Source organism: Babylonia areolata, chromosome 25, assembly GCF_041734735.1.
Source record: "Babylonia areolata isolate BAREFJ2019XMU chromosome 25, ASM4173473v1, whole genome shotgun sequence".
Lineage (NCBI taxonomy): Eukaryota > Metazoa > Mollusca > Gastropoda > Neogastropoda > Buccinidae > Babylonia > Babylonia areolata.
The window spans coordinates 36266623-36283913 of NC_134900.1; the positions used below are offsets into that span (position 1 = coordinate 36266623).

Consider the following 17291-nt stretch of genomic DNA (forward strand, 5'->3'; position numbering starts at 1 on the left):
ACACACACACACACACACACACACACACACAAATACATATATATGCGTGTGTGTGTGTATCAGTGTGTGCCAGTGTGTGTGTGTGTGTGTGTGTGTGTGTGTGTGTGTGTGTGTGTGAATGAATAGATAGACAGACAGACAGACAGACACTGAGACAGATAGATAGACAGACATATATATAGATAGATAGATAGACAGACAGACAAACAGACAGATCAAGCTCAAACGTGTACCACTACACAGTACCCGGCGAGGTGCCTCGATCCTCAGCCTGCATGCAGTGAGGCCTGAGAGTCTGGCTCAAGGAAATACCAAAGTGACTGATGCAGTCATCGACAGCTCCAGACTGAGTCAGTAAAGATGTTAGTGATCACTGATAGCAGTTACGTAAGGTAAACGCTCTGAGCTGAAAATTCAATTACTGAAACTCAGGTGGCTAGCCGTGGATGTACGTGAATGTGAAAGTGTTTTGTATTGCTGAAGTCGTGCCATTTCACTTACTGACCACCTTAATAATAATAATAATAATGGATACTTATACTGATAGCACACTATCCAGAAATCTGCTCTAGGTGCTTTACAAAAACGCTTTTGTTAACATAAAACATTATATCTATGTTATCATCATCATCATGGCCTGGCTTCGCTGACGAAGATCTATGTTACATACACACACCAAAATGTGACTACACACACACACACACACACACACACACACACACACACACACACACACTGTGACACACACACGCTGCATACATACATTTTAACATACATGTGTATCTAACAGCTACCCTAACACATACGCACACATAGGCAGGCACAAACTTACATAAACACACAATACACATTCATATAGGCCTACATGCATGTAGTTATGTACACATACATTTGTATACGCACATAGTCAAGCACACCTTGGCACTGGAAACAGCAGGTTGATGACTGACCGAAAACATACAAGTTCCATAGTGTTTTCTGATCTCAGTCAGGGTCATAATGGGCATTCACGGTACTGGTTGCCGGGCAGAAAACCGCTCTCTTGAAATTTTTATTTTCTCTCTTGGTGGGGAGGTTTTGAGAGGGAGGGGGGGGGTATAATACTTTGGCAACAGAGAGCGCAGACTTGGCAACCGAAAGTAACTAAGCTTACGTCAATCCCACCGCTGCACATGGTAACGGAGTCTGACTCACTGGGTATCTTCTAACTACCAAGCATGACAGAAATAATCTGGGTCCTGAAACTGAGTTCCTCCGGGAATAACAAGGATGCTGATTTAGCATTTAACGAGGAACTCGGTGTCTGTTGAAATAATAATTATTTCAGTGTACATGGGTTCCTGTATACAGGTACGCGAGTTTAGGTGTATACTGATATGTAAGTGGGCATAGATATGTATGTATGTATATATGTATAGTGTGTGTGTGTGTGTGTGTGTGTGTGTGTGTGTGTGTGTGTGTGTATCTCGGTTGTTGTTTTCTTTGTTTGTCTTTTTGTTGTTGTCGTTGTTGTTTTTTGCAATTTCCCCATAACTCGAATGTGTGCGTGCATATGGGAGATAAGATTCTCATATATTCATATTTTGCGATTTCTTTTTGTTGCAAAATATGGTGTACCTATTATAGTTCACAACCCCTTCAAATGGAGCTTTGGCCTGACTGAATAAAATTCTGATTCTCGGATTCTGTTTCTATCCACCAAGCATGGCAGAACTGAATAATCTGGGTCCTGAAACTGAGTTCCACCGGGTATAACAAGGATGCTGATTTAGCATTTTACGAGGAACTCGGTGTCTGTTGAAATAATAATGATGATGATGATTAATATGAAAAAAAAACAACAAAAAACCCTGACCATCATATCAGTGAAAGATGATAACGATACTCACTGTTTATGAGACGTCTGGATGAACTTTGGGCATACAGGTTGAACTTTTGTTTTGAAAAGAATGAATGAGTTTTGTTTTGTTTTTTTTAATGAATAAAAAAACTATATAAAAAAAAAGGAAGGAAAGAAAAAAAAAAGAGCACCACCAACCATCACCAAGACTGAAACAACTATAAAAACCTCAGTGCAGTTTGGACTGATCAGGTTAAAGATAAACTTTTTCTTAAGAAATAAAGAAAAGAAAAAAAAAGATGAAACATTAAAAGAAGATGCTGAAGCATGAGCGACATGCCAGATATATGCAAAAGAAACTATATATATCATACGTAAACAACTAAACAAACAAAAATTGAGAACTGTGGAATTTTAGGCTTTAATACGTAAAAATCTAATTCTTATTCAGTCAAGACTTGCTTGCAAAAGCACTTTCACTTTTAATGAACACTATAGTGGGCACAACAGCCGAATTGTTACGGTGCTGGACCGTGGCTTCAGCAGTATGACCATGTAAGTTTTTTCACCTGGAAGTTGCGCATTGCCTCACTCATGCCACTCTGGGCTTCCCATTCCACTTTCAGTTTTCTGTATGAGGTTCATTGTGAGTCCGTTAGAATCATGGCACGTTGGTTTCCAGACACATGGATAGATGATAGCCACTGGAGAGCATGTGTCACACTCAGCAGTCAGCGAACCCGCGCACCGCCGCGGGCCGGCTCACCGCCGTCGGCCGGCGACATCAGTGAACAAACTGACACACTGACACGGCAACTGAGCATGCAAATGCACACACACACACACACACACACTGACACACACACACACCACCGGCATACACTACACTGACACACACACCGTGACACACACACTGACACACCACACACACACACAAACCCACCACTGAATCACAACACACACACACACACACACACACACACACACACACACACACACACACACAGAGTGTCACGTGCGTGCGCACATGTGCAAAAGTATACCCATGGCCGGTTTGCGCTTCGGTTTTGACATGCAGCCTACATGTAAGAGTTCAGTTTGCGCGCTGTAATGAGAGTGACAAGTCACAAGTTCTTTTTACCAAAACACTGAACAGACCCTTGATGTGCGTATAACCCTAACACTTTGTTTTATGAGCAAAGTTCGAATTTCTTTTCATGCTCTATCTTTAACTAATTCCTTGTTAACTTAGCGGAAAATTGCCATTGTCAATGAATCAGGATTTGGTCCGAATGTTTAAGAAACTTTTGATTCACAGCTTGACTGACTTAGAATCTAAAATACGCTTCCTATAGGCTACATTTCAGACATTTTTAACACCTGTGGTAGAAATAGGGCTTACGATGGATTTCTACACTTTTTGACTAACACCACCATACCAAAACAAAAATAGGTCGTCCTATACAGGACGTCTAATTAGGCTTTTGACACATGCAGACTGCCGTAGTATTCATGGCCTTTGACCTGGTCAGCCCCAGCACCTTCATCCCCGCAGCCTCCACCAGCTCCATGGCCTTCTCCGCGCCCCAGTCCAGAGCCTCCGCGGAGCCCGACTGCTGCTCGCTGCTGGGGATGCAGTTGAACGCCCCCATCCCGTACAGCGCCGCGGCGGCCTTGTCGTTGACGTTGTCCGCCAGGAAGCTGGACAGGAACATGTCCACCAAGGAGTACTGCCCTCCACGCTTCAGCGCCTTGCGGATCCCTCGCAAAGCCTCCAGAGGGCCGGAGAGGTTGTAGATGACGTTGCAGGTCAGCAGCCAATCGGCGCTCTCCTTCAGCTCGTCGGGCACCAGCATGACGTCCAGCGTCTGGAAGGTCACGTTGGTCAAGCCCTCCTCCTCGGCTCGCCGGCGGGCCTCTTCCAAGGGCTTCGGGTCCAGTTCTGTGAGCGTGAAGTGGGAGTTGGGGAAGAGCGCTGCGAAGTGCAGGAACAGGCGACCTGTGCCGCATCCCACTTCCACAGCTTTGATGCCCTTCTCTGCCAGAGTGAGTGAAAGATGGAACATAAGTGCCTACCTATGTGTGCGTATGTGTTAGGGTAGCTGCTAGATACACATGTATTGTTAAAATGTATGTACGCAGTGTGTGTGTGTGTGTGTGTGTGTGTGTGTGTGTGTGTGTGTGTGTGTAGTCATATTTTGGTGTGTGTATGTAACATAGATGTAATGTTTTATGTTAACAAAGCGTTTTTGTAAAGCACCTAAAGCAGATTTCTGGATAGTGTGCTATATAAGTATCCATTATTATCAGTTATTATTATTATTATTATTATTATTATTAGTATGTGTGTGTGTGTGTGTGTGTGTGTGTGTGTGTGTGTGTGTGTGTGTGTGTGTGTGTGTGTGTGTGTGTGTGTGTGTGTGTGTGTGCTTATGTCTTTTACGTAAACAAAATGAATGGTTGTGATTTTCGTGCTTTGTTATTGTGTTTTACGCTACAAATGAATATATCTTATTGGAGGTATTTAAACGTCTTTTGTCTGCTTTCATTCAAAAGGAACGAGGATTCAAAACAGCTTTCAAATTTTTTTTTTTCATTAACTGAAAGGTAACACAAACATCATATGACTTCAAAAGTAGCATCAAAGGAATATGACTTGAGGGGTAACACCAAAGGAATATGTCTTCAGCCCAAGCAACACTAAAGGAATAGGACTTCAAGGATAACACTAAAAGAATATGACTCGAAAGATACTCTCTCTCTTTATTTCTCTCTATATATGTACATATATGCATATACATATGCATGTGTGTGTGTGTGTCTGTGTGTCTGTGTGTGTAAACGGACTGAGAGAATGTGAAAGGCAGGGAGAGGGAAAAAAGAGGGACAGACAGAGACAGACACAGAGAAAGGGAGTGACAGATAAAACCACAGAGAGAAAAACAGACAGAAATGTTAACGAAGACACAAACGGTAAGAAGATGACAGACTGTACAATCTCACATCTCATCATACTTATGCAAGAAGACTCCTTTACCCAAGCGTTCCTTCAGTCCAGGGGTCTCCAGAATCCCTTCTGTGATACAGTCCAGATACGCGATGCCCCATTCATCCAGGTCATCTGAGCTCTCTGAGTCAAACCGACTTTCTGAAAACAGAAGAGTAATAGAACTATGCTAGCTTGCCATCATAGCCCTCTGATTTATAGCTTCCATCTGAACATCTGGAAAAAAAAAGACTGATAGCGATAGTATAAGGTCAGTAAATGTTGAAGGTCCCCCATAGTCTTCTGCAGCTGTAGGGGCGGTGAATTTATATAAAATGTGTTAATTAAGGGCTCGGCACTGGAAAGCGGGACGAATCTTCTCCTTCCGCCACTGTCACCTTCCCCAGCCGAAGTCAGGTAGCCATGCACACCTACATGGAGTGAGGAAAATCGGAGCAAAGTGTCTTTCTGAAGGACTTAAAATCAGCCCGAAACGGGACCTCGAACTCTGCTCACCGGTGATCAATGGACCATAACGAATCACGGTGACGGCGCCTGGTGGGTAAAGGGTGGAGATTTTTACGATCTCCCAGGTCAACATATGTGCAGACCTGCTAGTGCCTGAACCCCCTTCGTGTGTATATGCAAGCAGAAGATCAAATACGCACGTTAAAGATCCTGTAATCCATGTCAGCGTTCGGTGGGTTATGGAAACAAGAACATACCCAGCATGCACCCCCCCCCCCCCCCCCCGAAAACGGAGTATGGCTGCCTACATGGCGGGGTAAAAACGGTCATATACGTAAAAAAGCCCACTCGTGTGCATACGAGTGAACGCAGAAGAAGAAGAAGGATCATAAGTCCAATACCTGACCGACTCGGCTATGGCGACTCCACGAAAAAGCTTTGTCAGATTATCACCATAGCCATGCGGTTCAGTAGACATCATCTGAACTATAAAGAAAGAAAGAAAATAACCAACAAACACAGAAAATGCCAGGTTGCAGAACCTCACCATAGCCGTGCGGTTCAGTAGACATCATCTGAACTATAAAGAAAGAAAGAAAGAAAATAGCCAACAAACACAGAAAATGCCAGGTTACAGAACCTCTCTAATTCAATGCTAATTTAGATTCAGCATTTGAAGGAATAACCGAAAAAAAAAACCCATCATTCGTTCGTTGCTCTCTGATTCAGTGGCACCATATGAGGAAAAGGAAAAGATGTAAGAAAATACCAGCTCATCTGATCTTATTCAGATATTATTTGAAGAATAAGAAATAATGAAATCAAGGGTATCACAGTTCTTTATCGACAGGCACCGTGTGAAGAAAAAGGAAAGAAAACTGTATTGTATTGTCTCAAGATAGTATGCCCATTTCTAGGATGTCCCCTTCTCTCTTCAGATCCCCCCCTCCCCCACCGTCTCCCCCAACACTCACCTCCTCCCTCCAGGACATTCGATCTATAACAAAATCTCATAAAAAAAAAAATCGTGTTTAAATATTTGGAGTTTATTTATTTTTGCCAGTGCAATAACATTATATAATATCAACAAATGTTCATACAAACCAGTTTCGTTTATCTAATTTTACTATAACAAAACGCAGAAGCAAAAGAAGTCTTTTTAATGCGACGGACAGACTGCAAAGGCGCACACACTCGCTCTATCCCTTACTGACCAACATAGCTGGGTCCATCCTGGTCAATGCACTTGCGGACATCAGCGTACTGCTTGGCGCTGGAAGAAACCATCACAAAGTCGACCGCTGCTTTCTTCAGGGCCTTTCGACAAGAAGGTGGCACCCAGAACCTGGCCTCTTTCCCCTCCTTCCCCCCTGTACCCGCCTCCAGCTGTACCAAGCCAATGGCCGTCAGGGAGTTCAGAATCTCACCTACGTACCTGTCACAGTCAAGGTTGATCAGTCAACTGATGCAGAACTCACCTTCATTTGAAGAACCTTTGTCTTCAGTATTACTCATTTGGCGTTTCAGCCCTCCTGGGATCTCTTGGCCGTCAAAAAGAGACCGCCATAGTCCCCTATCCTGTACCTTTGCTTTTACCTGGCTCCAGGTAAGGCCCATCTTGGTGTCTGCTTGAAGGTCTCTTCGCCAGTTGTTTGTCGACTGGTCTCTGTCTTCCCTGGTCAGGGTCTGTGTGGTGATGCTTGACGATATTTTTCGTTGCGTGTGCCCGATACATCCCCATCATCTTCTAATTTCAACTGGTAGTTGTTTCTTTTGGCACAGGTCGATGTGACTGTTCTTGTCTGGCTATTGGATCTGGAGCATACGTCTTGAATTGGATACTGGTTATTACATGAATTCAGAATCAATCACGGATGCCCTGTACACCTGAAACAGCAAACTTGCATACACTTGTGAAAGAAGTGATGAAAAAAGAGTCACCTTCAGTCTCCCATCTTTTAAGAATGTGAAGGTGATAGAAAATAGTTTGCTTTGGAAGAAAATAAGTACATTACAAATGTGGGATACTTCCTAATGCGACAGAAAAATTTGCACGCACTTAATCTAATCTCACTGACCGACAGAATACAAGTCGTGAAGAAGAGAATGTCCATGATGAGGGTAAAGAGAATTGACCAAGACTACAAGTAGAGGAAGAGGATAATGAACAAGAAGATGATGATGTTGAACAGGAAGAAAAAAACCCCACACAAACATGAACAAGTAAAAGAAAAAAAAATAGAAAGGTGTGCTTTTGTCAACAATAAACGCGGGCACTGACCGTTCTTTCAGTTTGAGCTGACCGGCCATGTCCGCAGAAGTCAAAGGACTCTGAGCAGTACACAGACAGTCCACCATCTTGGTCTCTGTAGCCATGGCCATGGCCAGAGACACGCTGCCGTAGACGTACACGTCGTTGGCCAGACGTTCGTAACTTGCGGAGTCTGTCAGCGGGAAGAAAATTCTATTTTGTTCAGCTGACACAAAATCTGATATCGCTAATTCAATCAAATTTCGTTCAAAAAACTCAAACATGATTCCAAGCAAATGCTACAAGCTTAGTGCTTCCCATCACTTTCCCCACTGGGTGAAGAAAAATGAGTAGATTAAAGAAAAACAAACAAACAAACACACCAAAACCCCAGAAAGTTCTGTCCAGCGTGGTTTTGATAAGAACGAGTACTGCATGCGTATTTGTCGTTGTCTGCCAATGATGTCTCAACCGTAAAGGATTCCAAGCATGATATGACCCGCCCCTAAACCCTTATGAGAAAGAACAGTCTCCATGGGCTTCTGAGCAACACCCACCCCTCAAAGTTTGGTCCGTACGGAAAAGTTTCTGAGCACAATCTGACCCTAAAGTGTGTTTGTTTTTTTTCTCTCTTTTTTATTATTTTTAATAAACATAAACTGTCCCTCGAGGCTTCTGGGTAAGACCTCAGTCTCGCTACAATTTCTCGGTCAGCATGAACCGTCCAAAACGCTTCTGAGTACGATCTGTTCCTGAGCATGACCCGTCTCTAACCGTCCACGCGCCTTGAGCATGACACGTCCCCAAAGGCTTCTGAGCACAGTCTGTCCTTAAAGGTTTCTGGGCATGGTAGTGGCTAAACGCTCCTGAGCATAATAGGTCACCAAAAAGCTTCTCAGTGAGCATGAACCGTCTATACAGACACCCAAGCATGGCGCGCCCCTGAAGAATTCTGAGCATGATCTGTCCGAAAGGCTTCTGGGCATCAGTGAAAGCTCAGTCTATTTTTTCTTAAATCAGCAAACGTCTCTTTAACGGCCTCGGGTAGTTCGCTGACGTACGACAAACCGAACTCTCGTAAACGAGGTCAGAGTTGTAAATTATCGTGAATAGAACACCAGTGTCGGCTGCATGACCATTTTCCTCCTTGAAATAGTCAAAGGTAAACATTGCCTGTAGACAGTTCGGCTCTGCGCTTTTCCAATCCCGGCTTGCGGCACAGAGATAAAGAAAAGGTACACAGAGAAAAACAAATAAATAAAACACGCAGACACAGACATACAGACACACGGAGCATGACTGAGATCCCATGCAGGTATCTGTGGGACTGACACGTGACAGCAAACTTGCACAATAATTTTATTGGTGAACTGTCGTATTTTGGTAGGCCTATCCTGAAATCAGGGATCTGTTTCACGATAATTTTCGTGCGCATAAATGAAACGATGGTATCACTGATAAGCTGATGTTGTAAACTATTCTCAATCGTTCAGTTTTGACTCTATTTTGAGGATTACTGGACTCAATGTTGATACAAATTCAGTCGTTAAAACTAACGTGCTACCATCGTGCTTGGTCCGAACTGAAAAATCGTCTGCAGTATCGCGTTCATTTAGTCTCAGTGTGCCAATATGAGCCGCGAGAGTGTGTAATAATAATAATTGTCATCATCATGGAAAGCTTCAGATATCTATTTTACGTGTCGCTAACAAGTTAAGATATTGTTCTCACTCTCTCTAACTTCGAAGAGTTAAGCCAGCACGCACACCACCCAACCTAAATTCGCATAAAACTGCACACATCCAGTTAGGCCGTGGTTATACTGAACCGTGCCAAACGCGCCGCACGTTTTGCGGCGCAAATTGCGCGTTCGGTTTCAGGAAAATCCTTCTCTGGGCTTACTGGGGACGGGTGAATGTGGTTATGCTGAGCCGTCTTGGACCCGTAAATTTTACGCCGCGTTTTGCACGGTCGTGCAAACCGAGCGCACGCGGCCGCACGGGTGAAAAGGGACTAAACTCGTGCTTGATTTTTTGGTTAAATAACGACACTTCCTTTCCAACATGGACGACGAGAGGTTGATCGCTGCAGTGAGGATTCGAACTTTTATCTATAACAAAGACGACAAGAACCACTGGTTTCATTCTAAAATACGCCACGAATTTCTCTTCATCACTCCATAGCTGGGGCATAAGATGATGATATGCGCCATGAAGGTGTCGCACTTTGTTGATGGGATGAACGGCAAATCGACGATTTCTTCTGCCCAATTGTTTTTTTCTCCACCACCACCACAAAAGCAGCTTCTTCTTTCTCGTTAGCGCCATTTTCTCATATGTATGTGCCTGTTTCCGCGGGTATTGCATCAGCGCAAGCAAAACCTGCGGCGTGTGTGGTACGGTTCAGCATAACCACATGCGCCGCTTAATTTGCGCCGTAAAACGTGCGGCGTGTGTTGCACGGTTCAGTATAACCACGGCCTTAGCCTGCTTTACTGACCTTCCATGTTTGCACAGCAATACTTCGCCGTCTGAAGACAGGCCTAAATACCCGGCAGATCGCCTACTTTTCAATGTTGTCAAAATGCAGAATGTGCAAATACTTCATAACACAGTCAGATTAACACGTTAACGAACGGGTGGGACGAAAAATATACCGGTGTAGCATCCCAGACTGTCCCCCACCCAGGAAACATCCCGGGGGACAAATTGACCGCTGGAAATGTCCTCCGGGGACTTTCTCACCGTTCATAATGTCCCATGCGGACATTTTCAGGGGCCAAAATGTCCCCCCTTTTGCGTTTTAGCCTCGTTTTGAAATGTCCCCTCTGCCGAAAATGCCCCCTCCCCCCCCCCTCCTATACTGACTCCCCCTCCATCTTCACGCCCCCAGCTTTTCTCCAACAGAACATTTGTTACATCAGCGTGCGCGCGTGTGTGTGTGCACCCATATGTATGAGTCTGTACCTATATTGGTATAGGTCGTGTGCGTGTGTGCAGGCGCATGTGTGTGTGTGTGTGTGTGTGTGTGTGTGTGTGTGTGCGCGCCTGTGTGCAAATGTGTGTAACCGTATATTGGTGTAGGTCGTGTCAGCAGTCAAAACATGGTCCTCTATCTCTGAAGTATACCAACCATCACATCAAGAACAGTGGAAGCTGTTAAATATATATATATGGTGAATAGTTTGGCAAGGGGGGCGTTACGGCCGGGATAGATGGGGAGGACATTTTCAGGGTAAGGGGAACATTTCAGAACAAGGCTAAATCCAAGAAAGGGGACATTTTGGCCGCTAAAAATGTCCACAGGGGACGTTATGAACGGTGAGAAAGTCCCCGGGGGACATTTCCAGCGGTCAATTTGTCCCCCGGCGACGTTTCCAGGTGGGGGACAATCTGGGATACTATACCGGGTCACACCCAGTCACCTCTCGTTCATGGGACTGCACACAAATGACACACAGCGTGCGCCGCGCGCGTGAACTTTGTCGGGGTTTTGGGTGAAGGTCGTTGAACTTCACATCAGTTCATTCATTTGCCTTGTTCGTGTTTCTGACATTGTCGGTTTCAGTCGTTAATATTATTATTGGATACCATAGTTTTATGATATTATTGTCATATCTTTTTTTTCTTCTGTGTTTGTCTTCAGTTCCAGTTTCAAAGCGCGTCTGACTGATTCACACACGCTTGAAAAAGTGTGTGTGTGTGTGCGTGTGTGTGTGTGTGCGTGTGTGTGCGTGTGTGTGTGTTTACATGAGAGTGCATCAGTAGTACGCGCACTGGTGTTGTGTGTGGTGTTGGCTGCCAAGTCCATAGAAGAATGTATTTCTGCATAAATAGCCTGGCCTATAAAAAATCAGTGCGAGGTGGAATGCGGGTGGTGGTGACGGAGTTGGGGCAGGAGGTGGCACACAGGTGATGACGGCGGGGAATATTTTCTGTCGTTCATCTCTCGTTACCAACTGTATCTGTTAAGTACATCGCTGTCACCAAGATTGTGGCATTATCGCGACGGGTGGGGGGTGTGCGCAGCTTAGCAGGTTCACTGTTTGGATGTTAATTTTTTTTTTTTTTTTTTTTTTAAGATCTCAGGAGTTGGTGCTCTTACAATGTTTTCTTCCAGGTGGTTCCAGTCTCTTACTTTGCTTACTAGACGGGCGCAATAGCCGAGTGGTTAAAACGTTGGACTTTCAATCTGAGGGTCCGGGGTTCGAATCACGGTGACGGCGCCTGGTGGGTAAAGGGTGGAGATTTTTACGATCTCCCAGGTCAACATATGTGCAGACTTGCTAGTGCCTAAACCCCCTTCGTGTGTATACGCAAGCAGAAGATCAAATACGCACGTTAAAGATCCTGTAATCCATGTCAGTGTTCGGTGGGTTATGGAAACAAGGACATACCCAGCATGCACACCCCCGAAAGCGGAGTATGGTTGCCTACATGGCGGGGTAAAAACGGTCATACACGTAAAAGCCCACTCGTGTATATGCGAGTGAACGTGGGAGTTGTAGCCCGCGAACGAAGAAGAAGAAGAAGAAGAAGCTTACAAAAAAACCAAAAAAACAAACAAAAAAACAAAAAAAAGAGAGGCAAGTCCTTCAAGACTCACTTGTGATAAATTAAGTCCCCTAGCATTAATTACAGAGTAATTTCCCTTTTTTTTAGTATTTGCACCAAAACGTTTGCAAAATAAACAAAAATTTCATGCTTAGCGAAAGAAGTTCCTGTTTGAACAAAAAAATGATAATAATGACTCCTCTTGTTGTTGTGTCAGAATAAGAGGTCAAAGTGCTAAGTTTAGAGAATACAAAAAATATAAATATAACAGTAAATGCAGTTTGCATATAATTAGGCTTCTTTTTTTTTTGTGCCCATCCCAGAGGTGCAATATTGTTTTAAACAAGATGACTGGAAAGAACTGAATTTTTCCTATTTTTATGCCAAATTTGGTGTCAACTGACAAAGTATTTGCAGAGAAAATGTCAATGTTAAAGTTTACCATAGACACACGGACACACAGACAACCGAACACCGGGTTAAAACATACTCACTTTGTTTACACAAGTGAGTCAAAAATGGTCATACACGTAAAATACTACATTTCTGTATATGTGTGCATTACTGAAACCTTATTGAATGACAAAGGAAACGAATGATGAGCACCCGATAGCAGCTGTCCGTTGACTGCACCCAGGTAGGTAGCCTGTTGTGCAAACGACTCCATGTTTGTAAAGGATATAGAGCTTGGTCTCTGACTGACGAAAGGCGTTATATAAGTATCCATATCATCATCGTCATTGGGAGGGAGCAGGTTTGATCCCCATCTCAGACAAATAACACATGGCTTGTGAGAAAAAATCTTTCTGTGGGTTGAACCCTCCTCATGCAATGGTGCAGTCATGGGTTAACTCACTCAGTACGGCCAGTCCTCTCTTCTCCTCAACACAGACCCCTCGGATGTCCAGTGGGTGTCTCAATGACGCAACCTTTAGCTTCCATCGTCAGAATTGTGGTATTCTTTGTCAACACTCACCTCTTCAGTATAAGAGCCTTCCGCTTGCAATATTTTGATGGTGGTAATTGGGGTGAAACGCTGTTAACGTCGTCTCTTTCGCCGTTCGTATGGAGAGAGTTAATTCTTCTGATGCACAGACTGGGGTGTTACTATATATATTTTTTTTTTCCAATCTATGTAATCTAACAGTTATAATAAATTCATTCATTAAGGAAATCTTTAAGCAATGGGTTATGTATGTCTAGAGTGGTGATGAAAATGTAAACACACACACACACGCGCGCACATGCACACACACACACACCTGAGAGCACAGAAAAACACACACACAATCATCAATGATAATAAGCAGAAAGTGTTGAACACACTCAAAGAGAAAACAAAGAAATCTGACAATGATGAAATGACTTCTTTATTGACTTCAAATGTTTAATCAAATTAATTAATAATCAAAAGAGGAAAACAAATTAGACAACATTTATATTTCGTATCCCTACCAATAAATAAACAATTAAATATATAAGTGTGCAGACGAAAGTCAGATATTCAGACAGATGTAAGTTACCGGGTAATAAACAGATATGAACATACAACAAACACGTCTTAAGAATCATGTCATTACAAACAATTCCCCACCTCTGAAAACAAATTATACTCTCACTGACAGTACTTATATTGAAGAATCTATCCCCAAAAAGCATGACAGAGGAGTAAGACATGATCCACATCAATGGAACATTACTCTCAGCGGAGTAAAAACATGATAAAAGTATGAACAGGTTACCAAACTCCCTAACGATGAAAAGCGTGAATCACTGATCCTCTCTGGCTCTTCACATGGTGAAGTGTTAGCAGAAAGGACACACACACACACACACACATATATATATATATATATATATATATATCCTTTCTGTTTACTCAACTCCCAAACCACCAATGTCAAAGATAACATTCACTGAAAATATGTTTCAACATCACATGGTGAAGTGTTAACAGAAAGGACACACACACACACACATCAACTCCCAAATCACCAATGTCAAAGATAACATTCATTGTATATATGTTTCAACAATCATACCTTGAGTTGATCAGCAGACACCTCTCTTGAAACAACAATAAACAGATTTTAACCCACCCACCATGGCAAAGTGGTTCGTGTTGAAAATTGGGATGTCATAGCTTCAGTGCCAGTGGTTTAACCCTTTCACCACCAATGTCGCATTTCGACACCAGCTAGGTAAAGCACCCATGTCACTGAAATGCAACCAGATGATGGGCCTTTTGTGCATTAACCTAATGCTCTTAATTTTCAGTGGTAGGATAGGCCATTTTTTTTCTACACATCACAGGGGAAATCCCCAGCTATTCTTAGACACCCTCTTTTCTGGGGTTCTTACACAAGGTTAATTTGCACTCTAAACTGACTGGTGGTGAAAGGGTTAAATCTCACTGTGGGGTTTATCAGCCTGAAATACTTCATCCCACTGTTGTGGGCCAACATGGAAAAGTTACGGCTTTCCAGTCAAATGTTACCAACTTCATGGATGTGTCTTTGAGAGTGGCTGCAACTTCCTGGCAATACTGAAGGATTCCCTGCTTTAAATGTCTGACTTACAACAGCGTGTATCAAAACTGAAAGCTAAAAGGGTTATTTTCAACAGAAAAAATCAAAACAGAAAGCTGAGAGGATGACTGACAACAGAATGTATCAAAACAGAAAGCTGAGGGGATGACTGACAACAGAATGTATCAAAACAGAAAGCTGAGGGGATGACTGACAACAGAATGTATCAAAACAGAAAGTTGAGAGGATGACTGACAACAGAATGTATCAAAACAGAAAGCTGAGGGGATGACTGACAACAGAATGTATCAAAACAGAAAGCTGTGGGGATGACTGACAACAGAATGTATCAAAACAGAAAGCTGAGGGGATGACTGACAACAGAATGTATCAAAACAGAAAGCTGTGGGGATGACTGACAACAGAATGTATCAAAACAGAAAGCTGAGGGGATGACTGACAACAGAAAGCAATGAAATGGAAAGCGCAGAGGGAGTCCAGAACCAAAACAGACAGCAGCAATATCATCATCATCATTGTTCATGTTCATTGAAAAAAGAAAAAGGAAAAAAAAAAGAAAAAGAAAGAGAAACAGAATCCTGAGGTCATTAAGAAAACAGGACAGCAAATGCAACACAAACAAACAAAACAAAAATGTTTTTTATTTTTTAAAATTTTTTTTTCATCCAGTATCACGCAGCACAAGAAACAATGTTCTGCCAAAGTGAATGTGAGACAGACCCCCTGTCAAAAGGCAGCAATTCGTTCATTTTTTTCACACAGTGGTCATGGACAAAAGAAATATCACTTCCTTTTTCATCTACGGTGGTGTTCAGGGGCTGAAATATGAGAGGATAAGGGTTTGCCAACGAGAGAGGGGACTTAGAGAGAGAAAGGCGACAGGAGGAAGAGTACGTGACAGAGCGTAAAGACAGAACAGCGAATGAAGTCCAAGACAGACGGAAAAACAGAGACAGCGAGATTCGATGAATGTCAAGAAATGCTTTTGTTTTCTCAATACCATGTACCCATGGCTACTTGAACATTCCTGAAGAAGAGAGCTGAAAATTGAACATTCCTGAGGAAGAGAGCTGAAAATGAATGAAAATGTACATGTTCATACATAATTTTTACCTGTTGGAAAAATACAGTTCTACAAGTTCTCAGTGTCAAAAACGCTTTTTTCTGTGGGACAGACCTACTAAGTTTAAAATCTCTATGTGTACCATCAATGCAGAACCATACCATACATACAGTTCTGATCTTACATACAAACAGCCCATTACATCCTGAGAATGGTTGCTGTAAGCATGCACACACACACACACACTAACACACAGACACACACATGATGTAGGTGTCCATGGGCCACAATACAAGTCACATCATTTCCACCCCCTCCTATTCCGTCTCAGCTGTGTGTGCTGAGGATCACCAGTTGTGGGCAAGAGCATGTTCTGCAGCAAAGCCTCCATTCTTGAAGATGGTGTCGGCAATCTGACGGTAGTTCTCGTTCATGTTGCCTGTGCTTCCTGTGTGGGACCACCGACAGAAATGATGATTCATAACATTTTAATAACAATCATAACCATAACACTTATAAAAATATTGAGAATACTACTACTTCTTACTACTAATGCCACTACTATTACTGCTACTATTAATGCAGATTGACACACCACTCAAGCATGGAGCTCGTGGCGTTTACATTAAAAAGTTGCACATACGCATTCATCAAGTACACAGTACATGAACATGTGTATTCACACACAAACATGCAAACGAGAACACACAAGACCAGCAGAAGTTCAAGAAGCACATCAGTCAATAAGATGGCAGGCGGAACAGAAGAGGTGAGTTTTGGGAAGACTTTTTAAACTAAGCTGAGGAATCCCTGTGATGGGCAGTTTGCTCCTTAGTGCTGAGTAAAGATAGGAAAAAAAGTTTTTGCATCCAGTCTCCATAACAATTTGATCAGTGTCAGCATCAGTAGCTCAAGGAGGCGTCACTGCGTTCAGACAAATCCATATACGCCACACCACACCTGCCAAGCAGATGCCTGACCAGCAGCGTAACCCAACGCGCTTTGTCAGGCCTTGAAAAAAAATAAAATAAAATAAAATAAACTAACAAACTAACTAACTAACTAATAATAATATAATTATAAAAAGAAAGAAAAAAAAGAGAAAAAAAGAAAAAAATAGAAAAGAAATAAATAGATAAAAAAAATAAATAGATAAAAAAAAGAAAAAAAGAAAAAAAAGAAGACAACAATGATGATAAATAAGCAAATAAATGTAAAAAAAAAAAAAAAAAATTGAAATTTGAAACCACCACAATCAAATCATGTTTGAAGAATAAGCAAAATATCCCTCTGCTGTTGCTCTTAACAAGCTCAGTTATCGCCAATATGCGACAACCACATGTATGCAAGCACATTGCATGTGTATGCCCAGACACACAAATGTGTGCAAGCTCTGACACATCTAATCATGCACATCTGTGCAAATGCTTCAATGTGTCTATTGTATTTATGTGAGTTGATAATTTATTAAAGTGTATGTGCTTGTAAGCAATCACTTGTGCATGACATACTAGCATGTACATGTCAGCATATGCATCACACAATAAACATATAAGGGGAAACAGATTTACAAATAATAAC

General features: G+C 42.5%; 2 protein-coding genes across 3 annotated transcripts in view; both read right to left on the reverse strand.

The window, feature by feature from the left end:
• Positions 1-3048: 3048 nt before the first annotated feature.
• On the reverse strand, positions 3049-10215 carry LOC143299530 (S-adenosylmethionine-dependent methyltransferase Rv2258c-like). The gene is made up of 5 exons (XM_076612800.1): positions 10045-10215; positions 7576-7738; positions 6509-6729; positions 4878-4988; positions 3049-3878 (listed from the first exon to the last, which is right to left on the reverse strand). The coding sequence occupies exons 1-5, from the start codon at positions 10049-10051 to the stop codon at positions 3313-3315; spliced, it is 1068 nt and encodes a 355-aa protein (XP_076468915.1). The 5' UTR covers positions 10052-10215; the 3' UTR covers positions 3049-3312.
• Positions 10216-13452: 3237 nt separating this feature from the next.
• LOC143299482 (complex I assembly factor ACAD9, mitochondrial-like) overlaps positions 13453-17291 on the reverse strand; it is a 38546-nt gene continuing 34707 nt past the window's right edge. Inside the window, exons 18-19 of one of the 2 annotated variants that reach the window (XR_013057539.1) lie at positions 14077-16158; positions 13949-13976 (exon numbers count right to left, since the gene is read on the reverse strand). Coding sequence is in view for 1 of the 2 variants with exons in the window: in XM_076612716.1 (XP_076468831.1) it covers positions 16058-16158 (101 nt within the window). In the remaining variant the exon portion in view is untranslated. Of the gene's footprint in view, positions 16159-17291 lie in introns of both variants that reach the window. The other variant, XM_076612716.1, reaches the window with a different exon arrangement.

Excerpts from the sequence above, each read along its gene's own strand:
- LOC143299530 (XM_076612800.1), bottom strand. Across the intron at positions 6,730-7,575 it reads CAGCTCAAACTGAAAGAACG|GTACGTAGGTGAGATTCTGA; the intron begins GTCAGTGCCCGC and ends TGACTGTGACAG. Across the intron at positions 4,989-6,508 it reads GGATGGACCCAGCTATGTTG|AAAGTCGGTTTGACTCAGAG; the intron begins GTCAGTAAGGGA and ends TTCTGTTTTCAG.